Source organism: Dermacentor variabilis, chromosome 5 (genome assembly GCF_050947875.1).
Source record: "Dermacentor variabilis isolate Ectoservices chromosome 5, ASM5094787v1, whole genome shotgun sequence".
Lineage (NCBI taxonomy): Eukaryota > Metazoa > Arthropoda > Arachnida > Ixodida > Ixodidae > Dermacentor > Dermacentor variabilis.
The window spans coordinates 111189111-111217048 of NC_134572.1; the positions used below are offsets into that span (position 1 = coordinate 111189111).

General features: G+C 40.5%; 1 protein-coding gene across 1 annotated transcript; it reads left to right on the forward strand.

Moving 5' to 3' along the window:
• The first annotated feature begins 29 nt into the window (after positions 1 to 29).
• On the forward strand, positions 30 to 27921 carry Mccc2 (methylcrotonyl-CoA carboxylase subunit 2). The gene is made up of 17 exons (XM_075693323.1): positions 30 to 237; positions 398 to 464; positions 896 to 980; positions 1081 to 1182; positions 3769 to 3896; positions 5651 to 5763; positions 9907 to 10020; positions 12690 to 12754; positions 14206 to 14305; positions 14713 to 14808; positions 16875 to 16947; positions 17040 to 17116; positions 18481 to 18547; positions 19954 to 20110; positions 21401 to 21515; positions 25676 to 25761; positions 27712 to 27921. The coding sequence occupies exons 1-17, from the start codon at positions 106 to 108 to the stop codon at positions 27827 to 27829; spliced, it is 1695 nt and encodes a 564-aa protein (XP_075549438.1). The 5' UTR covers positions 30 to 105; the 3' UTR covers positions 27830 to 27921.
• Positions 27922 to 27938: the final 17 nt, after the last annotated feature.

Consider the following 27938-nt stretch of genomic DNA (forward strand, 5'->3'; position numbering starts at 1 on the left):
TTGTGTCGGCGCACCGGCATCGACATCAATTTTTCTCGGCTGCTTTCGCTTAGCTGCGGTGCTCAGGGGGATCTCAAGTAATCCGTTCAAGTTGCCGGTATCAATATGTATTTGAGCCGCTGCGCCCGGTGCGTCTTAACGCACGTAAAGCGTATTCCAAAGGAACGAAGAATCTACCACCTCGATGCTGTCAGCACGATCGGGACCGCTCAAGATAAGAATTCGGCCGAGTTTCAAGTAAGCGAGCATGCCAACATCGCGTGTTGACGTATGGTCACGCCGGATCTCACACCACTCTTGCCACTGCCGCTCGTGTTTCTTATTACGGACTTTTTTCTTTCCGCTGTTGTGTGTAGTCGCTTGGTAATGAAGATGCAAACTTACTTTTTTCTAAAAGGAAAATTATGGACGTATGAAAGCCCTGGTTGACAAATTAAAGGGCACCGTGGAGGAGATTACGAAAGGTATGGGTCCTATTTTTTCCTGGTATGCTTTGTGAACGTGCAGATACTTAACTAAGATGTTTAAATCATCTAAGTTGAACTATGACAAGGACGGCGTATGCGTAAAAAAAAAAGAAAGAAAGCTCCTCAATATGTTATCGCATTTACCCACAACGTTTCCTGTATTTCTTTCTATTATTCTTCATCCCCTTCTTCCTATTCCTTACACTTGTTTAATATGGAATGTCAGCAACGTCTCACTCGCGGAATGAGAGCAATTATGACCAACGGTATATATCGGCGTGCGACAAAAAAGTAAAGAAAGTCAGCAAATTTTGTTTAAAATTTCGTCTTAAATATAGTGCTGTTCAGAGTTTCCTTAGAGAAAAAAATACATCTTCTGTGCTTATTGTTGCTGCCCTTTCTACCCCCCCCCCCTTTTTTTTTTTAAGGTGGTGATGAAAAATCTGTTCAGCGGCACACGTCAAAAGGAAAACTTATGGTTCGAGACCGAATAGATACATTACTTGACCCTGGGTGAGTAGCTCTCAGTTGAAGCCACTTAGATATGAGTTCGAACAAAAACTGGCTACCAACCTTTAAGATATGTCCACTTTTGTCTCATCGTTCACTACAGGAGCCCATTTTTGGAGCTTTCTCAGCTTGCAGCTTTCAACGTTTATGGGAAGGACAATGTTCCTGCTGCAGGCATTGTCACAGGCATTGGCAGGGTCTGTGGGTAAGCACCGGCTTTCTGCTCCATGATAGTGCATTTTCTGGCATGCCCAGCGAAATGTATCATTATCATTAAACAATGTACTCAACCCAACTTTGCTTAAGCTGACATGTTATTTGCTCATAATACAGAAATAAGTATGTCAGTTACACATATGCTAACATATATTTATATACTTTATTCAGGAAGAGACAAAATTTATGTGCAAAATGTTAAACTAGCCATTCACTTATTCAATACAAATAAATGAACATACACATTGCTAGAGATCGAGTTATTTGCTTTCTCCATGTGTTGTACAAAACTCGAATCACATTTTTTTTAACCAAGTGAAGACAGTCCTATTGAAGTTAATGGGGCAATGTTTCAGGATATCATATGTGGTATTCGTTTGTTACTTTAACACAAAACTGTAATTGTCTGCTTGAGTTATAAGATATGGGACACCGAAATTTGCATTTAAAAAGTTGCAGCTGCTCAATAACTACGCCAGACATAATAAAAGTGTTCTGCAAGGCTAAATCTTATGCAGGAAAGTTGCTTATAATATCTTCACATATCAAGTTCACAAGTAATGGTTGCTTTAAAAAAAGAAAAAAAAAAGTATCTCCTTTTATATTGCTCATGTACTATGTGCACTATGCATGCAGGGGTGTAGTTGTTAAATATTCCACTTTTGACATTAAAAATATTCGTTTTCAGTGCTGACCAGCTGTATGACTCTAGCATGAAAGAATACAGTGAGAGGGAGAGTATTTTCGCAAGGCCATTAACTGGACGTGCTATTTTCCATATGGAATAATGTCATATTTTCCCCAAGAGTGTGCATTATTATTTATAGCATATCATGATTGGCATACTGTGAGCAATAAACAGAAATGAAGGTCAGGTCAATGCAAAAAGTACTTCTTCAACAAGAATAAGGTCACCTGAGTACAAAAATGTGTACGTCAAGATGGAAGGGGTTATCCCAATCCACTTTGTAAACTTGCTCACATTGAACAGCTTTAAAAGCTCTACAGGCAACAAAGTTGCTTTGTTTGAAATGGAGTGACGTCTAAAGGGGCTCGGGACCTTTCTTGGAGGGTGTGCAGTATGTGTGGCATTAACGAGCATCTCCTAACTAATCTTGTCCAACAAAATAACTTTTTAGTGAGCCTTGTATGAGTGTAGTTATTGGCAATCAAATGCTTCTACTGCCATGCCTTCGTGGTGTTCTCCTCCGTTTCGCCATTTAAACTGTTTAAAACTGCTACTGCATTGTCAACGGAAACAATACCCACAATGCTCTGCCCATCATGATGCAAAGCTTTTACATCAGCTAACATCACAATCATGTCACACTTTTCTCTGTTGCACGCTGCCTGATCTCATAGGTGTTAGTGTTTTGGAGTCATTTCCCACCACTAGATGGCAGCACTTCCATATTAGCTGAAGTTTACTAATATAGCATAAAGACAGAGAACTGTTTAATATATAAGTGGTATGGGAGGCGGTCCCACAGAAAAACTGTCAGGAAGACCTCCTAATAATTAGATTTCTCTGCATTTGTTTCTTCCAGAGGCATTGCTTAATCATGTTTAAAGTAAGGTACCCCGTGGACGTCATGTTTACAGCTGTGTAAGAGTAAAAAAAACAAAGTTGTTGAAGCATCGAAATGCGGAAGAAAAGGGCAGACATTCAGTTGAGTTAATTTGTGTGCTCATGTGAAGGAGTAACATTTCGTTGAGATGATCACGAAAATGTTATCTGGTGACCCTAGTGTTAAAAATATGTTGCAGGGCCTCTTAAAAGGGGCTACACTACAGACAAATGCTGAATCATGAAAATGGCTAAGAACCAAACTAAATACAAATGCCGAGTCTACTGACCGATCCTGAGGGATAGTGTCAGGGCCCCTGTTTCCCTTCCCCCATTTTCCTTATGCTTTATAAAGCCCTTCCCCAGCTAGATGCTATTTTGGACTGGCCCCTGGCTGAATCAGCTTAGTTTGCTGGTCAATTAATGGTTAAAAACTCTAAATTTCTTTGGTAGAAAAGGGTTGGTTATAATAGAGAAAATTTGGACCAAGCTTTTCCTTTTCAAGCTTCATTCCCATATTATGGAATTGATAATAACATCAAGCTGATGTAGTAGATTTACGACTTTCCTGAATTTAAGCCACTTTTATGCAGTGAAACTTCCCAAAAGTTGCTAGGCTGTGCCTTTGTGTGCTTTTGAATCCAGTGTGTAATAACTTGCTATTGGTAAACAGTTAAGTAATACCGAGCAGGTTTTTCCTGAAGTTATAACATCAAAGGAAGCTAATGCAGTAATTTGAAGGCGTCTTTCATTCTTGCATCCTATCTGGCTTGCCATTCAAGCCTCTGCTCATATTAAGACCAGTGTGTTTACAATTCCAGAAGTTTCATCCATCAGTCTTGATTAAACTAATATATTCGTTCAAGTGGGGTAGTTAGGTGAGGCAAACCTGATACAGTGCTGTACATGAAGCATTCTGTATCCAATCATTGCAAGCTATTTGCACCACTGTACAAGTGACCAGCTAGCACCTCAGTGATGGAAATGTTCTTTCTTTTTGCAAAACAGCACAGAGTGCATGATTCTCGGCAACGATGCTACTGTGAAAGGTGGTACCTACTACCCACTGACAGTCAAGAAACAGCTCCGGGCACAGGAAATTGCTCAGCAAAACAACCTCCCTTGTATATACCTTGGTAAGCTAGCATCTGATAATGGCTGATATGAGAATAATACAAGCAAGAAAGCTTATGCTGTTAAATGCCATTATGGCTGAATTTTAGTGCTAGAGCTTTGTTGGCATTGTGTGTATTAAAGCTCACTGTTTACTTTTTTTGTGAGGCAAGATGGAAGCGTGAACTTGACTCCCGTGATTACAGTTAGACTGAACAGCAAGGAACGAGGAACATCGTTCTGCTTAGTAATGTGGTGTGTTTAAAATATACTATTGACATAATCAATGGGATTAAAAAGTAAACCTGATGCAGGATGTATTTTAAATGTACACAATATTTGGTTTGCTCTTATGATTTAAACTTATGTGTAGTGACATGAAAGCGAAGTAGGACGGTTTTTCCTAAAGGGGCACTGAAATATTTGTCTAACTATTCGAAAAATGACACCACTATTAAATTATGTCGCCTCATGAATCTTCTGCCGCAAAAGTTTTTCGAATCCTTTAAGCACAGGCAAAGTTATATGTACTTACCGGACCGATTAGTGGCTTTCTGTCTTCATTCATTTCCACTAGCCTGCTGGAATGCAAGGAGAGTGCAAGGGAGCATAAGGGTGCAATGCCCCACTGGTCTTGCCCAAAGGTTGAACACGAAATGGCCTGTGGTGGCCACAATAGGTAGCCACCACAGGCTACGCTTTTTATCCCGGAGGCCACACGTATCAGAGGCACCAAGCGCGACTGACCTGCTTAGACTGGCATTGCAAAGATGCAATCGCCTTTCTGTATTTTTGAGATCGCACACGTGTGTATTTTTCATTTATTTAGCTAAAATGAGCAATAATCGTGTTACTTTTTCTAGGCTCTTTTCTTGTAAGTACATGTTTTGCATGTGTTCATCTGCTTCCTTGTGTATGTGATATTGTGGCACTAATTTACCGTTAAACTTGTGCAAAGCCAACCAGCACAACAGTTAGCCAACCTAACAGTCTGTCTCAACCATATTGCAGTTAGATGTCAAAATAACAAACTACAACATAACGAAATTCTCTATATAACAAAGTATTTAACTTTTTATAACTTCTCGTTCATAGAACACCATGTATTTTGAAGGTCAATATAACAAAGTGTGTTCACACACGATTTCCGTATAAACAAATTTCACTATTGCCATGAAGGAGTAGTACCGAGACAATAAATTAAAACTTACGAGGATGCAGATGGTAAAATTATTGAATTACACACGGCTGTGTGTGAATGCACCTCTCAAATTGCGTGAGCTGACAAGTATGATGGATTGATGGACGTCGTCTTCCTGCACAAGCAAGGGTAAAGGTGGGGAGAGGAGCGAGCTCGCGTTAACATGGTCAAGTGAGGATGGGGGGAGAAGGTTACCACATGTCTCCTTTTCTAGTGCGATTGTGGCTGCACTTGGCTCTCAGCACAGCTGAATGCGTAAGCAGCCCATGAGCCCTGTTTTAGAGGTAATCTGCCATGTCTGCAAAAACTAGGTGAGTTGAGATGGCGTGGCATTGTGCGTTTAGTGCTGGAGGTTGCGTAATCTCGAATTTTGGAGATGCGTTGAAGCGAGAGACAGACAGAGCAAAACAAGATTTCTTTATAACAAATTAAATTGTCGATTTTAGCACTTCATTATATCCAAGTTTAACTGTGTATTTTTTTACCTTAGGGGATTCAAGCAAAAAGCATGAGCTTTAGGCTTGTTTCTATCGCAAACTAGTTGATGTTCCGTTCTTCTCTCCTGCTTCTGGGTAGTCGACTCTGGTGGAGCCTTTCTACCAAAACAGGCTGAAGTGTTCCCAGACGTAATGCACTTTGGTCGCTCCTTCTACAACCAGGCCAACATGTCTGCCGAAGGTATCCCTCAGGTACGCTCGGAAAACTTTTGCTGCAACACAGTTAGAATGTTTACATAACAAAGTTGTACTGTTAGCCTAAAACTTTGATTTCATGAACGCTATGTTTCCTTGCTTCAGAAGTCCAATATGCTAGCATCTACAGCCCCCTGGAACACTTACACTCACTAAAACATTGTTAATAATAATGTAGTGATGAAATAAATTCATTGTTAGTCTTTATGTCATGAGTGTGACATAGCACACAAGCATGTGCAGTAGCGAAGCATCGATATCTACAAGGTTAGGGCTTGTGGATATCTATGCTTTGAAGCCAAATCTCAAGTGAAGCTTTTGGAGTCTTTCGTGGCCCTTTGTTTTGTTGACAATAAATGTTCGGCTTGTTCATTTTTTTCCTTTCATCCTATTCTGTCTTTGTTCTGTTCACTGTTTGTCGACATGCAATTTTGCCAGGCTGCTCAACTTGCTACTTTTCACTTTTATAAACATCAAATTTGGTAAGTTATGTCATGCACAATTGCCCTCAGTGCTTACTATTGATGAAAAGTGAAGTGATGAGAAATTTATAGTCCTGTGAAAATATTGTTCGTGTGAATGTGGCAGAATTATGCCACTGTGATGTATTCTGCCAAAGCCATAATTTAATATGGTAGTGCTTTCATATTGCCAGAAACTCAGCTGATCACACTTTTTCTCAATAGGAGACAAAAGCAAAGTAGGGGTCAAATTATTGCATGTAACTTTTATCTGTAAATTACCGAAATAAATACTTGCCTGTTGCTTTGTAAAATAAGCGATTATGGCAAGTATAACCAGTACGGCCCCCTGATGTTGTGCCACATAGTTTGTAGGAGAAAGTGGTGGTGATCTTGCAGAATGCCAGTATGTTATTAGCATTGTAACTTAAATAGCGCGTATTTTCAGCTCTCAAGATTGTGTGACCTGCACTTTACATCTTAATACTATAGCCATTATTTAAAATCTGTGCTCACACATCTAAATTATAAAACTAGACACAGCAAAATGTATTGGGATTTGTAAGTTCCTGACTGACTGGCTTGCCGGCTCTTTTTGCTGTTTGCCACTTGCTGAAGTAGTCTATGGGACAAACACATCTTGTTTGTTCCATAGACTACTTCATGTGGGAAATACCTTAGCCAAACACTGTGCTTGAGGTGGTCCCACACTCTTAGGTGCCACAGGGATTGTTCCCACGTTGCCAAGAAAATGTACGGCGTGAAAAGACTGGCATGGTGGAAGAGCAAATGAAATGGTTACTTGCCTCCTTTGTCATCTGTACAAACAGCATTAGTACTGCACATTCCTTTGTTATAGGCATAGAGAAAGTTTGACATATCAGAGGTGTAGCACTGAGAATACAGCAAGAAACCTCTGCAGTTTTGTGTCAATCTGCAGTAGAGCTCCATGATAGCTGTGGCAGCATGTCATACATTATGCATCTTGTGGTAAACATGTGATGACTTTATGATTATGTTGTGTCTAGCTTGCCTGAACCTAGCGACAGCACTGCACCTGTGCATAATAATGAGTGGCCAATTTTGGTTACATTCAATGTCTTCTTTACACTTTACAATATTACATTCTTAGTGAGTTGGCATGTACCTGGATGGCCTGTTCCGATTATGGCGATTGCCTTATCACATCAGCATCATATGAGCTAGGGTAGGGCCTATATAGCCATGATAGAGAAATTACCTTAACGCATCTCAATTTGGTGGCTGTGCCGATACTGATTAGTGTGCCTCCTGGCACTTGCTAGTTCGTGAATGCAAATGCAACCATCAATAATTAATAGAAAATGAGACATCCATTCAATAGTAGCAATTGCTACGATTGGGTGGATGTCTCATTTTAACTTAATTACTTCTCTCCACCTTGCGGGTTTCCACAAAACTATTACGTCAAATGCAACCGTCATATTAAAGGTATGTGAGCCCACTTCTAACAAGCCATGAAATGCAAACATTGACATATCGCTTTGGAATATGTGATCCTAGATTCAGTCCTCTGTGCATTCATTATTTTTGATCTTATAATAGCTGTGTGATGTCATGATGTGATGGCAAAAGCACAACACACATTACGAGGCTTAACATATACAGTAGAACCTCATTGATACATTCCCGTTACGTGCGTTTTCCTGGTGCCGACATTCTCAATCTAGAACAAAAAATGACGCAATAGAGTTACACTCATTGTTTACTGGTTCATACGTTCACGGAAAACACTATTTTTGGCGCCAATGTTCAGTATGTTGCCAAACTGCGATTGTATGATACGTTTTCCTGTTGCTAGATCCCATGTAAATAAAAAAATGCGCGATGCACGCGCGATCGAGAATAGTATTTAGCGGCCCGCCGCGGCTGCTTCACCGCAATACTCGCCTGCCAATCTCACGTAGAAACGCCGGCGCGCACTCAGTTTCTCATTTCGCTACCAACAAATCTTCTCCGAGGTTGTCGCATGCGACATTCAAGGCTATCACTGCGAATCATCTTGTGATAAGCATCTTCGCTTACCTGTTTCACAGCACGTGGTGCGGTTGGAAGCGTGGTGCACGATTTGAATAGGCAATAACCGAAACGTGCCGCTGTTCCCTGCTGAATATGTTTCCCGGCCGCGAGATCTCATGTGGACAAGAAAAGGCACAAGGCGCGTGATTGAGAACACTATATAGCTGCCTGTTTCACGTGAAAACCTTCTAACGTGAAAATGACGGCGCGCACAATTTCTTTTTTCTGGACCAGCAAATTTCCGCCCGGGTCGTTACATGCTGCATTCACAGCTATCGCCGCCAAACCTATTGCGATAAGCATCTTCACCTATCCGTTTTACAGCACATGGTGCCTAGTGCCGTTGGTAGCGTACTGTACGCTTTTGGCAGGCGATAATCCAACCGCACTGCCGTTCCGTGCTGCAGGTGGTGTGATGTGGGCATCACGTTTCACTTCGGTGGCATCAGGCATCGCCCACCAGCTCGATTTCGCTTCGGTTTCCCGTCGCTCTCTTAAAACACCATGCAATAGAAAAACAACAAAACACGTCTCGGGCTGCTGGAGCACCACCAGCTCGACACATGTCGGTGTCTTGTCTCGTGCCGCAACAATCCGCACGACGCTTCGCACTACATAGATGTCAACAATAGTTGAATCTGTTGATTCTTTGTTACTTCGGATCGTACATTTTCCTGGTTAGTATGTCTTTTCTCGCGTTTTTTTTTCACTACGTATGAATGAGGTTCTACTGTAAGTGCATCTGCATCTGTAGCTTTTGCTTCTGCATGTATTGACGCCCTTTCAATCTGAGTTTGATTGACTTTATTATGGCATTTCATCAAATGGTCCCAGTTTTACTACCTATTTAAGAATTAAGTCCACTGTGACAGAGTAGCTGACTAGTTAACTAGTAACAATCTAACTAGCTAACTAGTTAACACAAAGTTTAATATGCCCTGAAAACATGGCTGACCGATCATAATCAAGGCACAGATCAATCTCAAGATGAGTTCCCACAAGCAATGAAGACAAAGAAACCAATGTGATGACGATTGTGTGCAGACGATAAAGAAGTGCCTAAGAAATGCCCACACCAGCTAGAGTTTAGGTGAGGACCTGCCAAGTTAAAGTTTGTTGCTGCTATTATCTGGAGATAATATATCCGTCCACTAGGCAGAATTAAATAAATACCATGTTGCAATTTTCTGCAACACCTGGCACAAGAACCTTCTGCTGTGATGCCTTTCGTTTTTTTTTTTTGCTTCCGCCTTTACTGAACCTGGGTTATGACGCAAGGTTCATGTGCTCCAGAGGCTCCAAAACAGGAGGAGCACTGGGGACGAGAGCACCATTACAGGTTTCCTTGCAGAAGGGACACGCTGTAGTCTGGAATCCTCTGCCCACACTCAATATACACTTCCAGAGCCCCTGATGTGCGCTCTCTTCTTTGGAACATTACTGTCTATTTTTGAACACTGAATATTTCTCTTCTTTAATCACATTTTAATGGAAAAAATGTGTGTTGGTTAGGAGCATTGGTAGCTGAATGTACTGAATGCTTGCTATATATATATATATATATATATATATATATATATATATATATATATACGTGTATATATGTTCTTCTACCACATAGATTGCTGTTGTGATGGGGAGCTGCACTGCTGGAGGGGCATATGTGCCTGCCATGTCAGATGAAGCAGTAATTGTGCGAAAGCAAGGGACCATCTTCCTAGCAGGACCTCCATTGGTATGCCTCACGTTTTACAGTGATATTTCTCATAGCTTCGTACGCAACGTCTGTCACAGAGTAGGCATGTGGCAATGGGCAGAGTACAAGTGAAGCTTTTGATGTGCATGAGTGCATGCCGCTTATAATCAGTGTGGTCTTTGTGATGTAATTACAGTTGAATCTAGTTATAAGGAAGTATGTTATAACAAACTAATGGATATGATTGAGTAGTCACAACCCTCCTTGAAATTCCCCTATAAACACATGCATTTAAAATTTTGTTTTAACAAACCAAAATTTCCTAAAAATTGATGTAACAAACCATGCTTAGCTCGCAATGAGCATTTACCGATCAGTTATTTTTCTTTCGTCGTCCATGGCAGGCTATAGCGTCAGTGTTGGCTTACCTGGTGATAACTGTGTTGCCCTTGTCAAATCGCCACTGGGCAATGTTGGCTGTAAGGGCGGATAATGTTTATGACAAAGTAATGGCTATAACAAAATACAATCGAGCTTCGATATAACGAACACAGATGTAACAAATTATTGGTGATAATTAACATTAAGATGCTTCTTTGAGATATAAGCGTGTATTACTTAAATAAATATCAGATCTAACAAAGGTATTTTCCTGTTCGATGTGGTTTCGTTACGGTGAGATTCGTCTGTATTTTTGGCACTCTTTTCAGATACGTTATGTCAAGGTTTTACTGTATTCTGTATTTATGTATTTGTGGGAACTGAATGGCTTAGAAACAAATCTGTACTTGGGGGTTCTGCTTTGGCTGAAAATTCTTTGTCACCTCTGCTGCAAGTTACTACTTCTGTGATGGCTTCCTGGGTGATGGTTCCACCATTCACCTGGTCATTGAGGGCCCACACTGAGGCATCTCGTAGTTTGACGTCATCTTGCATCAGCAACTCGCAACAGCTAAAGATGCAAAGTGTTAAAGGGACACTAATTAACGGTATGAAGTTAGTTTAGTCTGGTAAAGCATTTCTTCAACACTTGATTTGCATTTATTTGGCAAGAAATGTTGGTTAATAGCAGAGAAAGTGAACGGCAAGGTTTTCCTTCTTAAAATTTTTGCACCTGAATTTCAGTGGTGGTGTGTCAGTATAATCTTGCAGATTTTAAGTATATCTAATTTTTGGTCCATTCTTGTTCAGAAAAAGTGCTCAAAACTCGCCAGATTGAGTATTAAGTTTTTCTTAGAATGTGATGGAATACTTCTTTATCAATAAATTATCAACTAGCCCTGAGCAGATTCTGTCCAGATGGTGTGACACCATGAAAAGTTAGCGCAATAAGCTCAAGTGTGTTCTTCGCTTTTGCATATTTTCTGGTTCAACTATGATGATGGTTAGTCTAGAGTAATTTTGATTTCCAGAAATGTAGTTCACAAATGTCGCTTGACTTAATCTTCCTATTTAGTGTCCCTTGTGGGCTCATTTCACAGCTCTCTATGTGGTATTGGTAAATCGCCCCAAAAGGGGGCTTCCCTATGCAACACGGCAGAGTGCAGCAATAGACTAATTGCAGGTTTGAGCACCGAGCCGAAAGGCCTAGTCAGCTCTTTCCATATGTATGGTGCTCTCTCTCTTCCACGAACACGAGATGTCCAGGACAGTTAATGATTTATTGCCTAGAACACTATGCCATAAAATACAGCGCTGCACTTAAACTCGCCGAGCATACTTAGCGTTGAACAATGGTTCATACGCGCAGGCTGAGATGTGTTCACAGACACTACCTAGTGCTTTCCGCCACCGATCCTGGTCAACAACGGTCAGCGCCTGCGACCACTGCAAGGGCGAAACGCAGAGCAACTCAGCAAGCTGCACTGATGCAATCTGTCAAAGCATGTGAATGTCTGAAGGCCAGAGTGTTGATAGACACCAAGAAATGAATGCCCATGCATTCAGGGGTTGCCTGCATTGGTGAATGAGACTTAAGTTGGAGGCACAGCAACAACTGCGCCCAGTGGACCGAAGGAACTCCCACAACCTTTAGACAGTGGTAGTTTATCATGTGCACAAAAGCAGTTCGTAAAAAGGACGTGCACAGCCATTGATCTGCATGTTCTTGTTGGCTGCTGAATGCTTCCGGTTTTAGGTGGGAAAGTGCCGTCAGCTGCATTTCCTGTCTCCTGTAGCATATTTGTGCCAGTGGGGAGCTGGAGCATGGGACTGTAGAAGTTCCTTATAGAATATTTCAACAGCCTCTGGAGCTGTGTTGGAGCTGTAGCTGTAGCCGACTGTGTGGATTTCGAGGTAAACTGTCGCGCAACCGCTACTTTTATGTTGATGACTTTGCCAACTGATTTTGTGCTGAAAGAAGGATATTATTTTCTAAGAAGCTTCATTACTTGTCCTGTTCCTGACACGATAATGTTAACCCCCATATTTAGAAATGCATCTTAACTTGAAGCCGATGCTTGACTTGATCTAAATGACGCCTGTCGTGAACATGCTGAAGGAAATGCAATGAATGTCTTGGGCACGTTCACGACAGGTGTTATCTACATCAAGACAAGTATGGGTTTCAAGTTAAGATGAATATCTGAATACCGGGCTAAGTCCTTTATGTGCATTTTTTCTCTTTAGAAAAACATTTTCACCATTTAGGCGGTGCCAGCAGTTGAGCTTGGTTTCAGCATCTTACTGAGACACCTTGTTTGTTTCAGGTGAAGGCCGCAACTGGGGAAGAGATTAGTGCAGAAGACCTGGGTGGTGCTGATGTCCATTGCCGGTGACTACAGATGTTCTCATAATTTTGGATGCTGAAAGTACTTTACAAACATGGGCTTTCTGTACACAAATTCAAGTGCTCACTTTTGGGTATGACCATTGAAAAATAGTTCACCAATTCGTAGCTAACATTGATTCAAAAAGATCATGCAATAAACTACAGAGAAAGAGAATTTATATTTGAAAGAAGACGGAGAGGGCAGCCTGGAGCTATCGCGCTCTTGCCTGTTACTCTGCACAGGGGGAGTGGGAACGGGGAATTGAAGGTGTGATGAAGGATGATGATGACACAGAAAGAGGGATGCACAATGGTGAAAGCAAGTTCAACATTCTGATGATAAACATTCAGAAATCTCATCCATGAAGCCACTACCGGGTTCCATATCTTGTCTGTAGTCGCTAATTCACGTGGACCTAGAGGTAAAGATGCTAAGACAAAGCTGGTGTGTGGGCCCCCCTGTGTGAGCAGCCAAGGTGCCAAACAAAAACAATAAGCTAACTTCAGTTCAGCCCAGTGGGACAAGCAACAATAGTTCAAATTGTGCAATGTTTAAATAAAAATAGTACTTTAAGTGTATAAGTACTTTATGGGACTTCTGAATGCCAACTAGCCCATTCCCACACTTTTGAATGCAGTCAAACTAGAAGGCAGGTCAAATACAGCAGTGCTGAATTATTGAATGTCAACCTTAGTTGAAAAATTAATTACATACTAACAAAGGAGATGCATTCATGTCTGTGCTACTAAAGTCGAAAAACAGGCAAGATAATTGTAGAAAACAGTCAAGATAATATGGAGTTTTAAATTTTACATATGCAAATGGGTTTGGGTACATATGCAAAAAGTTTGGGTACCCAAAGAGACCTTTACATATGCAAAGCGTCATGCCTGGCTTGCATTATTTTGTACAACTTTGGGGTTCCTTTGTGTACCTCATCACATTTTTTTGTAAGCCCAACGGATTGTGTCCTCTTACTTTGGATGTGCAAAATCCAAAGCTCCCTCATAGGTACACCTAGCAGCTGCTATGTACACAAGCTGATGACATAGTGCTCAGAATTCATATTTACAATTACTATTTACACAATTCCTATGTGTTCCTTTATGTAATCTAATATTGAAATAATGTGAAAGATTGCTGAGGGGTTTATGTAAGGATTTTGTTTCCTTCGATTCTAATGATGCCATGCCACTCTTTACATTGAGTGACCAATACTGTAAATAATGAGGGCTTAGTGTCATGCTAGCCAATGAAGAAAGGCAAGAAGAACCATTACATAATATGGCCCCTGGCTTCCAAGTTATGTGGGAAGTTACAAGACAATCTTAAAAAAATATGCTACTGTTTTGTAAACCTTGCCTTCTTTTTTTATCGTTTGAGGCTTCGAAAAAAGTGAACCCTAATTCCTCCCAATGTGCTACTTATGTTAATTTTCACAATGTGCTTTCAGGCTGTCAGGTGTAGCAGACCACTACGCCAACGATGAGCTTCATGCCCTGCATATAACACGGCGGATTGTCAGCAACTTGAATAGAAGAAAGCCAGTTCAGGTGACCATTCTACGAAAAAAACATAACTTAGAATTAAGCTACAGCGGAGCGCTTGGGAAAACTTGCGAATGTTAAGCACCTTGTGTCGTCTCGTGTTGCTCCTTCGGCACCAAGGAATCATTTTTCCGAAGTAAATACTGTGTCTTTCAATACTGAACCTTGCTTAAGTGTTGCATTACAATGACGTTCATGAAGTACATTCCACATATTGGTTGACTCTGTACGCTGCTCTATAAATCAGAGATGTACATTTTCCTCCATGTGATGAAATGACTACGGAGAGCTAAGCTAGATTGATTGATAACCTTTTTGCCAATTAATAGTAGCCGATCACTAGCTGAAAGCATGTTCAAATATGGCACAGTCATTGTAAATCATTGTTTTTTTTTCTTGTCCTTTGTTTGCAGATGGTGACTGCAGAGGTTGAGGAGCCAGCTTTAGATCTGGATGACATATATGGCATTGTGGGCGACAATCTCAAAAAACCATATGACGTGCGAGAGGTACTATTTCTGCATGTGTTTCCTGTGCTATGCTGCGATGACCCCGTGTTTATGTAAAAGCGGTTGGAAGTTGTTGTCGTTTGTCTCCGATGCGAGTAACGGAAAAGAAAAAAAAGAAAAAAGTATTTATGGTTCTTTCTTTCAAAAAAGCTCAGCTTTTTACCGTTTGGCTGACATGGGTAGATTGGTTAGCGTTATTGGCACTGTGTTTGAGTCTGAGCAATGGTTAATCATAATAAACATCAGCTTAATTATGTCCACTGCAAGACAAAGATACACCTGTCCTAAGTCAACGAAACCCATCCTGTGCATGCAAATTTTCTAGTCTCATCTTCTTGTATATTGCTCTACCACCTTTGACTGTATTTCGCTGGCAATGAAGTTGCAGATTCAATTCCCTGCCATGGCATTCAGGTACTGGTGCGGGCAGAATGCAAAATCACTTGCGTACTAGTTAGATTTAGATGCACATTTAAAAACCACAGGTGGTCAAAATTTATTTGCAGGGCCCCAGTACGGCATTTCACATAGCTCTAGTGTTGCTTTGGTAAATTAACACTTTCCGTACTGTGCCCATTGGGCATCGTTAGCCCACTAGCAGTTGTTTGAAATGCTGCTTTCAAGCCATTTCGCACCGCTCACAGGCACACTGTGCTATCGGACATGAAGGAGGAGAACTATAGTTTTGTTTTCTAAGCAGTTCGCTTTTTCTCCGCCAGGCGTAAATTTTTTAACACACTTCGAAGTTTCGCGATTGTCAAAGTAGAAGGCAAAAATGGCCACCTCTGGGAGCAGCTCATGCCTTCAAAAGATCAAAGATGTCACAATGACGCTGCGTCTGTGGCTGATTTTGTTGATGGATTGAGCAGTAGTGAGTCTGAGGGTGCTGCCTTTTCGTCGTACTTTGACTCTGAGAGCGACTGTGACACAAGCCAGCCCGGAACATCGGGTGCCGCAGACGCCAAACTGTAGTGCTTGCACTTCAATTTTTGTAGGCTAATATCTGTTCAATGAAAAATTTAGATTTTTTTCAGAGATAGATACTATTAGAGGGAATACATTTTGTATATCTTATAATTTTTATTAGATTTCTTTCTTAGTAGGTACAAGAGTGTCTTTACAAACTTCGTTTACTTTTATCCTACAATCTTGACTCTGGCAATTTATAACTTTTTTATGACATATGTCTCGTTAGTAAAACTTCTATTTGTGAAAAGTGCATTCATTTTTCTTTTCGTTTATGCATTACGTAAAATATTGAGTGCAGTTGTTCCTTCAGAAAAAAGAAAAGAAAAACTCTTGGGAACCCTATGAAAAACACCTATTTTTCCCATGGTAGGGAAAGAGTTAAACCTTATGACTGAATCAATCAGTGACCTGCATTGGCCTTTTATTGGCATTTTGAGTGTTTCATCTTGCCCGCAGTCATGTCTCCATTTGTGTGCACTTTCCATTTACTATATAAACTGTGTACGTTGCTCAATAGTATTCTCATTAACCATGTAAACATATAAAAACACAGAGATAGAAAGAGAAGCACGCTAGCAATTGTCTTGTAAAACAGACACCATGACCACTCGCTTGAAGAGGAGCGGGGAAAAAAAAAAAGAAAGAAGAAGGAGATAAAGAAAAAAAAAAGCATTAACAAAGCACCGGAGCATTGGTGTTCAATGTGAGTGACAGTGCAAAATAACAAGGCAACTTTATGTCTTTTGTGTACATTAGCTTCATGATAAATGTTGCTTGAAGTTTTCATTTGAGTACCACCCGTAAACTGCTTACTTTATGTGATAGCGTTACTATCACATCAGGTTCATGAGCCATAATGCTAAAGATTTCACTAGGAGTCTTCCTTTTCCTCAAGAAAAATTGCTGCACATGTTTACAGAGTAGGTGTGCATATCTTAGTTGACCTGCATGTTGTTTTTTGGTGAACCATCAACTTTAGGCTTAGAAGAAGAGTAGCGTGGACATTTTGTCTTGCCTGGCTTTCAAAGGTCTCTTGTGCTCCCTCCTTGTGTTTTTTTAATTTGGAACAACATTGTCTTGTACCCATTATTTTGCAGGTTATTGCAAGAATAGTTGACGGAAGCAAATTCGATGAATTCAAAGCTTTGTATGGAGAGACACTTGTTACAGGTGACTAAGTAGAACCTGATTTTCCTTTTTTGGAAGTTTTTTGCTGTAGAGTTTACCTTTCTGCTTGCTAATCTTATGGTCTCATTTCGTAGGCTTTGGAAGGCTATATGGATTCCCTGTTGGTATCATTGCAAACAACGGGGTTCTCTTTTCAGAGGCAGCCCAAAAAGTAAGTCACAAAAGCTTGAGCCATTGTAACTAATATTCTTCTTGTTGGTTCTTCTTAATAAGCTGTAATGGTAATTGAAATAGTTTACAATCATGCTTGAAGGGGCCTAAGATTTACACAAATGCTTGCCGACAGGAATTGTTTATACACAATAACACTTTATTTTAAAACAAGATATAATATTTTCAGATTGTTCCAACCTGGGCAAGGTATTTGAAGACTTACATTAAACTCATTTTGCCTCTAGTTATTAGCGCTGCCTTCCAATGTTGGGCACATCATAAGTGATTTGCCGAAACTCTGAAGCACCACATTATCACTGAAAGCAGAGATAAAAATATTGTGCGAGTATCTGTAGCAAGTGAGCTTTTTTCTAAAAATAGAGCTTCTGAAATGCAATACATCTGAATTTGAGCTTGTTGGTATGGCTTTATGTTAGAAAACTGGTGTAAAATATGGAAAGCAAGAAAGTAAACATTGACGTATTGTTGGCTACACACTAAACCATTTATTTTTTAGCTGCATTACATACACTGAAGAAAACAACAAAAAAGAACATGAGCAAGAAAAAAAAAAGCCATTTTTAAAACAATTTTTGTGATAAAGAAGAAAAGTCAGCTGAATGAGCTGGCCACATTTAGTTAAAAAGTTTTTGCATGTATGTGCTTGATGGCTAATAAAACTGTTTCAGGTATAAGCTTGAATTGTAGGTCCAATATATGTAAGTGAGATTCTAAAACAGGAATTGTTGCTAGCTAATCTGTTCTCTTCACACTACCATGCAACACATCATCCATTTTCATTGGTACTTTTAACTTTTTCCTGATGCATTATCGAGCATAGTGCCTAGCTGTCGAAAAAAAAAATATATATATATATATATATATATATATATCTCTCTCTCTCTATATATATATAGAGAGAGAAAGCGAGAGAGAGAGAGAGAGAGAGAGAGAGGGAGATTCCATTGAATTGGTTGCACCATGTAGAGACTAATGTTAAAATATTTCTGTAGCATTACACACGAGGTACAATAGCAAATTTGGCTAGCTATTATTCATAGATTCTGTTTATCGCTGATGAAAAGTTGTTCAGCTGTCAGAAAATTTGCAGTGGGCTCTTGTATTCTTTAATTCATTGACATTGAATAAGTGTAATCTGGTTCACAACTGAAATTCTGGGCAAGTGGGCAGCTTGCTTTCATATAATAAACATGAAAGGTGATCACATCTTGCGTGATCACATGGTAAAGACCATAATTAAAGAATTAAAAAAAGACGATAGTTGTATAATGTTGATGTTATACGAAGTGAGTGCTGAAGGAAATATGTTCACCGTGATTATGTAAAATTTTCACCTTGTAGGCTGCCCATTTTATAGAGCTTTGCTGCCAACGAAACATCCCCCTGATTTTCCTGCAGAACATCACAGGTAAGCAAAGGCTTTTTTTTTGTTTGGTGCTGCTCAGTAGAAAAGGAGAGCTTTATTGTTAGCTTTTGCACACAAGAAACCTTGCATTATTAGGCCATTTCTGTCTGTTTCTGCCACACATCTTAGAATTTGTACAGAAAATGCTGCAACCACATTTTAAATTTTCTTTGTTAAAGTGGTGACTAAATAATTTCTTTTGCCGATGATGACTAGGGGCTGTGTTATTTGACAACAATTTTTAAGCACGTCACTTTCAGTATGCACCGATTAGACTACTGCAAACCAACATGACAAAACAAACTTGTGGTTGCGCATGTTTTCTGTCAGCATTGTTCTTGCTGTGCATAGGTTTAATAAGTAGAGTAAACCATAATTAAACAAATAGAGTCTGAGTTGTATTACACTTTGTCTTATGAGGAGTGTGTAGCTATGAAGTCTCCTGAAGCTGGTTCTTGCGAGGCTGATATAACAAACCAGATGTGACAAAAGCGAATTTTTGATGACTGGCTCATTTCAAACAAGAGATCTGTACAGATCCCAAAATGTCATATTTTTTTTTTTTTTTACACTGGTTTGTAACTTGTTCTGCTATTGATACTAGTGGTTCTTGTGATATGTGCTGTTGACTAGTACCCAATGGTACCTTGTAGAACTTTCAGGGGACTAAGCACACCCCGGAGTAAAGAGTGTGAAAAGGAAGAAAATAATTCATTCTAAAAGTTCGCTGACAGGATAAGCTGCAAAAGCAATGTGGTGCCAGTGAATGTGTCTTGTTCCAGTGAGACATCATACTGGTTCTTTGGTCAAATGAGAGTGTGAACATCTCTGGAACAGGGCAAATTTTTCTTCAATTAGTCTTCTTTGAGGAAACTCAGTTATAGCATCGTGGTACTTTCACACGGATGCCGACTTTCTCATTCCCATAGCTGAAGATTGTCAAAAACGGTCGTAAATAACAGATTGCAGAATTTTACGATGCATACGCATTGACACACTATGCTTTGTCGTTGTATTTACGAGACAATTACTAATGCTGTAAAAGTGAATTTCGCTGTATTCTGGCAACTGCCATGATTTGCCAACACATGTCAAAGTTGATGAGCCAGTATCCTGCTATTGCTGCCATGTTTCAGGTCACAAATCTTCATTTTACAGTGCCTGTGGTGCTTTAATAGATCATGCCAAGTGTTGTTATAAGCAATTTGTATCTGGCTGTCTCAGAGTCAGGATGTCTGATAACCTTGCTATGTGTAACATAGCAAGGTTATCATAGCAAGGTTAGCAAGGCTCTTGTCCTGTGTCGTTCTCCCCACTTGTGATCGTCTTAGTTGGCACTGTTCCTTCCTAATTCAAGTGTAAAATTAGGACTCAGTACTGCGCATGCTGTTGTACCTACCATGTTGCAGGCTTCATGGTTGGACGGGAAGCTGAAGCTGGAGGCATCGCCAAGCATGGTGCTAAAATGGTCACCGCGGTAGCCTGTGCAACGGTGCCTAAATTCACAGTGCTCATTGGCGGTTCTTACGGTGCTGGAAACTACGGAATGTGTGGCCGCTCCTATTCGTGAGTCCAGTTTGCCACAGTGAAAAAAGCAATTTTCATTTTTGCTTAGCTACCAAGTGGATAGAAAAACTTGCCAAGCACTGTGAAGCTGGCTGATAGCTTTAGCTAAATAGATAGGTACATGGCTAGTACATAGATAGATAGATAGTATAGAGTACTATCTATAGATAGACAGATAGATAGTACATAGTACTTAGCTAGATAGATAGGTACAGTATCCCATTTCATGGGATACTGTACCTGAAATTTCTCAAGTCCTGAGATCTTAGGTCTTAACACTGAGTAGTCAGTCGATTTCCATTAGATAGTTCGACTCTGATGAGACCAACAAGCTTGATCGGATTATCCGGTGGGTTGAATTAAACAAGATGCCAAAAAACACCAAAACACACCACTGATTCATTTGGCACTATTCGCCCGATTTTAACACATCCCTGAATCAAGTGCGCCCTCTTTCTATGTGCGCAAAGTAGAAAACTAACATAGAAATGACATTAATACTCCTAAACAAAGTATAAATCTAACGTGTACCTTATCTTTTTAGCAACAAAACTGGGTGCCGATCTAATATGTGTTGCACAATGTTGACTGGTATCCTAAAGTCAACCTCAGTGCTAAACAGCCATGTTATGCGGAAAAGCACACAAACATTGCGAATGCTGTTTTGGTTTTATATCCGAATAAGGACCACTCAGGCAATATTCGACCAAATTTTCGTGGAATAAAAAAAGGCACATGTTAGAATCGAGTAAGTACTGTGATCAGACATTGTGAGCTAATGTTATTGCTTGAAAATCTTCCTAGGTCAGGCTGAAAATAGGCATTTTGAACAATAGATCACATGTGTTAACGAATTCACTGTCCGCTGAGACATACTGCCACTAAAGGAGGCAATATTGGAGTCACCATAGGGGTCATGCATTTGCATGCTCACTGGTCAAGTCCAAATGATTCAGCGAAGGCCAATTTTAGGATTGAAGTAACGAAAGTTTGGGCCCATTGAAATGCATGAGCACCGGCGAGAACTTTTGCTCAGCATTGAATAAACGAATTAACCAGAGTCAAATTAATGGAAGTCCACTGTATGTATTTTTATTGGCAGGTGAATTTTACAACCGTATCTGTATTAACTTGGTGATAATGCAGTTGGGAAATTCTTCAGGTACTGTGTCAAAGGTGCATTAAGTACTATTTATTTATCTTTCTTTCTCTAGTGCTTTTGGAAAAGTATGATATCAAGTATGGTTTCTAGCCATATATGTGCATACAACTTTGAGTCTTGTGTTCCAGGCCGCGATTCCTGTACATGTGGCCGAATGCCCGTATCTCTGTGATGGGTGGTGAGCAGGCAGCCGGTGTGTTGACAACCATTGCCAAGGATCAGAGAGCCAGAGAGAAGAAGCCTGTAAGGACATGCCTAGTACCATATAGTACTTAAGCATTTGCATACCATTATGTTGCAATACTCTGCACAACATTGAGGCAGAAGAGTATGAGCTTGAGGGCTGAAAAGGTGACTCTTCAGTACAGTTGTATGGCTCTTTGGAATCTTCCGATGTTGAGTGACTGCCTGGTGAATGACAGTAGTGACGGTAAGGTTGAAACATGGATTGATATTGGGACAACGTCCAGGCACTGCTGTAAATGACAGGAAATGTAGCCAATGTGTTGGCAGTTTAAACAAGTTGTCCGATCATTGGATGTTTGTCATATTGCTGGGGTGCGAGAAGGCCGAAATGACCTACTGACATAGCAAACTAGGGATTGTAGTAAAGGCACAAGTGTAGGATTGGTTGATGGAACAGACAGGCTGAATTCCAAGGTTTGCCAACTTTTCGTGAAAGACAGAATCGATCAGACAGGCAATCGTTACAATAGGTCTAGGAACCTACTGACAATGTGGCTTCAATCTCTCAGTGGATGATGCGCACGAGGCTCCTGGACGTCAACGGCCGATGCACAGAGTGAAAGTCCTCGCATGACGAAGTAGCTGTATTTAGAAGATGCTTGAACTGGCACTCGATACAATGGTTCTTTTGCTTCTTCGAAGTGTCAGCATTCATTAATGATGTTGGCAAGGATGGAAAAGTTCTTGTACACTAGAAGGTTAAACGCATCATTCGTTATGCCCTTCAGTACGTTGTTCACCTTGTCTGTTTGTCTACTTTCTGGCAGAAGGTGAGAACGTACTGGATGTACATCACACAGTTTAGTCAACGTCTGGAAACGGGATCTACGTTCATTTTTCCTGGCCCACTGATGGCCAGCATGCTTTTGCTTGCATTGCTCTCAGCATGTTAATTCTTTCTCTGGTTCTAAAACCAGAGCCATGCTGTGTCTTTCAGGTAGAAAATTATGTTTTCCAGCATACAGGTCTGGCTTGCCTGTTACGTGTGCTGACGCGCTTGTACATTTGGAGCCAGTTATTAATGTTAAGATTGTCGCTCCCGGAAAACATCCCTGGGTCGCAGGGCTGGGACACGATGACTGTCGCCGTTGTGATAGCGGTTGCTTCTGTTGGCATGATGTCTGTCCCTGCATTGGCTCTGTTGGTCAGCATGCTTCTGATGGCCAGGCTACGTCTGCTTTGGAGCTCTGTCATGCGCAAGCAGTATCCAACATCTCCATCAGAAATGTTGCAGAAGGAAGAAACAAATGGGAAATCTATTTACAGGATGTACACAATTCACAGACAAGTACACAGCGAGCCAGTTGCTGCAGCATCGTCATCTTGAGTCCCAAGCTGTAATCTTCCTCAGAGTTGTGCAGAGCATCTTAACAATATTTAAACAAGTTGGTCCTGGCAGAAACATAGGTAGGGGCGCTGCTCAAACCGCTGATGAAATGCCAAAGTAATTAGAATGGAATCATTATGTAATCCTGATACTCCATAACATGGCTTGTAAATTAATGGCAACAAGCATCCACGTTATGTACAATATGCGCAAGCATTGAAGCACAATATTTTTCATAAAGAAAAAGAAAACTCTGCAGGTAGTGTGTACATCTTTTATGAATGAACAAATTATTTAATGAGCAATGTGTCTCAAAGACATGGCAACTTGGCTTAGCTGAGGGAGACGATGCTTGAGTTTACCTTGAACGAATCCTTCTGGCGTGATATTGCAACTGCACACCTATAACTGCTGCTAAAAGTAACACCAGGAATAAAAAGCAAATAGAAATTGGACTCATTCTTTTTGAACACCAATGTAATTGTTTTGTAAATTGTATGCAGGGTGTCTACCAACCGGGAATTCTCAGAGATTTTGAGTAGTCTGGAAAAACTCAAGGAAAACTCAGAGAATTTGTGCCTCTATCAGGGAAAATTAGCTGTAATTTTATTGAAAGGGTCGAAAGTCGCCGTAATGCTGGCTCGAGTAACAGACAGGAATCGTAATGAATCGTCTTTGACGCCCTGTCGTCGACTGAACGAGTTCGCCAGTGTACGTTCAACGACCGACTTTCCGGACTTCCGATAATTTGGACAGCTTCGCGGCACCACCACATACCCCATAGAGTCAATGTATCAGAATGCCTGAAATTTCGGACGCAAGAACTCTTCGCCGTCCAGTTTTCCGGACATTTTGCCCTGACCGCAGGTTCGAAACGGCATTAATCAAAGCCACCGTGCCATTTTGATTACCTCGCCACCTCGAACCGGCGCTCTCGTATGCAGATCCGCTGGCAGCTATAGCCACCACTGCAGCAATGCTAGGCCTAGCGACTTCAGCGTTCGCTATAAAGCTTCTAGCTGTTGGGTGCCGCGTTTTTTATTGAAACGATTAGCTGCTGCCAGCAATGGCACGGGCTCCGCCTTTGTGGTCCTCGCGATTGGCTTAGAAGCTTGGAAAGCACGGTGCGTTGCAGAATGCCGGTTCGCGAAAGTCAGCTTCGCCTCTCTACAGGAATGTTACTTGGTGAAGCATACGCAAAAGTATTGCAGTGAAGCATAACAAGCATGGGAAGGGGCACAGAATATATTCCTTAATTACACACGCGTGCACCCAGTATTTCCTGTCACAGCACGAGCACCAATATGCCTAATACTTGTACCGACAGGCCTGCGGAGCGTTTTATAATATGCCTGTGGCGGATTGAGCCCTTAAGGGCTGTAAATGACATGCAATTATTTTTTCCAACTGACCGATTCGAAAAATCGGACGTGGACTGTGCAACTGACCAAGAAGATAGTTCAAATGGTCCGTGGGGCGAACGAGTGGCGGAAGGAGGCAAGAACAGAAAGGACCTACGCATTGGGGAATGAACAGGAAAGGAAGCGAGCTGCTGCCGTTTTGAGCTCAAAAAACAAAGTGTTGGCTGATTCCGAGATGCTGGTGTCCCTCATCCAAACCAAAATAAACTCTTTAAAACAGCCAAACACAACATAGAGGCGTCGTGTGCGGGCTGAGAGTATGTCAGGACAGTTGAAGTTGACTTACGAGCTGTTGAGAGAGAGTCTCAATTGTGACAAAGTTCGGGCCTCATCCCACTGAGCTTTCCATCAGTTGATAGAAATAGCTCATATTCGAAAATATTTGCTTCTGTGTGCATCTCCTTTTTATTTGTATTTGAGAATGTCCGACTCTATTTGCAATTTTTTCGAATAATTTTATTTGCTGTGCATTTTACTATTCTTTTTTTTTAATAACAAACACTACTCTTTAGTACACAAATTGGTTAAGTCGTTTATTTTTAAATTTTTTTCATATGCTTACTAGAGAGTGACAGCATCGGGCGATGTAGTTTCAGCCCATCTTGACATAATACATAGTTCTGCATCATTCAGGGAATTTTGCAAAGGCACTCAGGGAAAACCTGGAAAACTCAAGGAATTTGGAAATGTTAACTTGGTAGATACCCTGGTATGTCATGTGATTGAATAATGAATATTCATTTATTGGTTAAATGTAATTGTCTAATCATCTTATTAGAAGCCTTTAAATATCACATAAGCAGACAAAGCATGCACCTGGTGTTTTGCGGATGTGATGCAAATTGCAGCACATTGCCTCTGAGACTTTGGGGGCGCCACGGGCACTGCCTAATCTCATATAACCTTTGAGGATAGGCTGAAAAGCTGTGCTAGTTGTCATTGTTTTGGGTTTGACGTTATTTCTGGCGAGTGGAAATGGTGCCATTTTATAAATTTTCTGCGTCAAAAAAAAAAATTTTTTTAAAGCTTTTCACGATGCATTCACTAGCTTTTCAAGTGTAAAATTTTTCACGGAGGCTGCTCTATATTTACACTATCTGAAACTAGCCTCTTTAGGCCATCCAAAATTTAGTAGCAGTTAGCCTTTAACTATAGTCAAAAAGAGTTTATGCTTTTTAAGACGCAGGATTTGTTGACTTTAATGAAAAATATTGCATGGTCATGCTATTGGGGCATGCAAGACTTTGCTCTCATCACTGAACTGATCTTGGAGCATTTTTAAAAATTAAATCCAAGAGACATAAAGTTAGTGATTTATTCATTGTATGTATGTATAACCTTTGTGAAATTGTTCTCTATATTCTATTTCTACAGTTAATGAGGCTAATAGCACTGTCGTCACTTTTCAGTGGACGGAAGAAGAGGAGAAAGCCATCAAGGATCCCATAATTCAGAAGTATGAAACTGAAGGGAACCCATACTACGCAAGTGCAAGGTAGGCTTGGCATGATCATTGACGACCCAATTGTGCTGTGCTTTCATGTGTGCAGTGTAGTAGTTTCGATGAAACTGTTTAAAAATCCCAGAGGTGAAAATTGCATAAAATAAATATACAGTCAACATCCGATTTTTCGGACGTTTTTGCGGTCCCTTAGGAGTCCGAAAAACTGGACATTGTATAAAGTTCTAATTCCTGGGCATAATGGGGGAATGTGAGTAAACACACTACAGATAACATCAGGCAGCAAATATAAAGACTTCAAATGAAAAATTTCCTTATTGTGAAATGCATGATCTACTGTTGTGCATATGTTTTGTTGGTGCAAACAATAGATGGTTGTAGAAGGTAATGCTTGCTTTTGTCCTGTACACACCTTTGTTCTAGTTTTCTGCACTGCACACCCGCAATCTGTATTAACACTATCCAACCTGACAGTATGTGTTTGAAACCATGGTTGATCTTTAGAGTAATAGCTTACTTGTTATCTATCTCCTGTGTCCCTACATATATCTGCTACAATGGCAGCTGTGTTGGATGCAATAGCAGTGCTGTCATAAACGAAATGTAGAAGCTGTGCTTCATATCATGAGAAGCCAACAAAGACGCCAAGGAAAACATAGGGGACATTACTTGCACTTAATAATTGAATTAAAGAAATGATAAATTAATGGCAATGAAAGTGGAAGGAAAGAAGACGTAGGATCGTTCCCCGCCTGCGGCAAGTTGTTTTTTCATCCACTTTCATTGCCATTAATTTATAATTTCTTTAATTCAATGAATACGTGCGAGTAATGTTCCCTATGCTTTCCTTGATGTCTTTGTTTGTTGTCTTCTCATTATATGCTTATGAAAAACCGGGCCCCTCGGTTTAACCTTCTTTTTTCTTGAAGCTGTGCTTGTAGTTTAGCAAATTTCCATGCCTTATTAAGTGAGACAGTGGTGCTAACATGGCCTGTAGATTCATTAAAACTGATTGCTTAACATTGCAGCTCTGAATACTTGTTTCTGCTGTGCCTGAGGGAGAGATGTTCACTTTAACATTGCTGCTTGTCAATTGCTGCATAACCAGAGTGTCAGAGCGAAAGTTTTTTTTTTTCATTCCGGTTCAGCTCCAGAGCCATAAAAATTAAATTTCGCAATAATTACAGGGAAGCAGCATACATTTATTTTTACAAGAACGTGACGGTGCTTCCAAGCTACATAAGAGTTTTCCAGGTTGCAAGTGCTTGAAAAAAATCACATTATGGAAGCACTCCTCAGAAGCTGTACATCATCTCTATCACACCTGCTTCAATTTACCCACCAGTGCAATCAAAAGCAACTGCTAAGCTAGGAAGCATTTCCTCATATCAGCAATTTTACATGGGTCTCTCCTACCACCACAGAACTATTTGACAGTCGTCCATTTCATACGCTCACAAGTGTATTATTAGCGTGCCTATTGCAAACTGCACCAAACGTGCTGCCACTTCTAAAATAACAGCGAGCCGTACAGCATTCATAAATGAAGCAGTGTGGTTGAACCACAAGTGCAGGCAATGCATAGATTAACCCTTTCAGCGCCACTGACGTACCGGTATGTTTCTGTCCTCTCAAGTTCCTTTTGACATTCCTTTTTGTCAGATAGGAATGTGAGGACCACACCAAGAAAGCATTTGCCATCATCCGCGTCATTTTTTTTCGTTTTTGCACAACCAAAAATAAATTGTTTCTATAGTTTTATAATATCCAAGGGAAAAAAAAAAAGAAACGCCGACACTCAAAGGGTTATAAGCTCCAGAGAAGGTGGCCAATCTGAACCACAAACTTTTCTTTCTGGTTTCATTCAAGAGTGAAAAAACAAAATAAATCGTAACATTTTGGTCTGCTCAAAAATAATGTTTCTCTATGTGGCCGTTTTGCTTCAGTGCCCTGTGTGTAACAGCTTTTTCTCACATGATGCAGGATCTGGGATGATGGTGTTATAGACCCTGTGGACACAAGAAAAGTGCTGGGACTCTCGCTAAGTGCTTCTCTGAATGCAGTGATTCCAGCCACCCACTTTGGAGTGTTTAGAATGTGAATGTCTCTTTTCTACGTACCAGAACACAACACAGCTTTTATGTGTATATAGTTCGCGTGGGCTGTGTGAAAATAAAGGTAAGATGAAATTTAGTTTGTGTTGCTTCCTT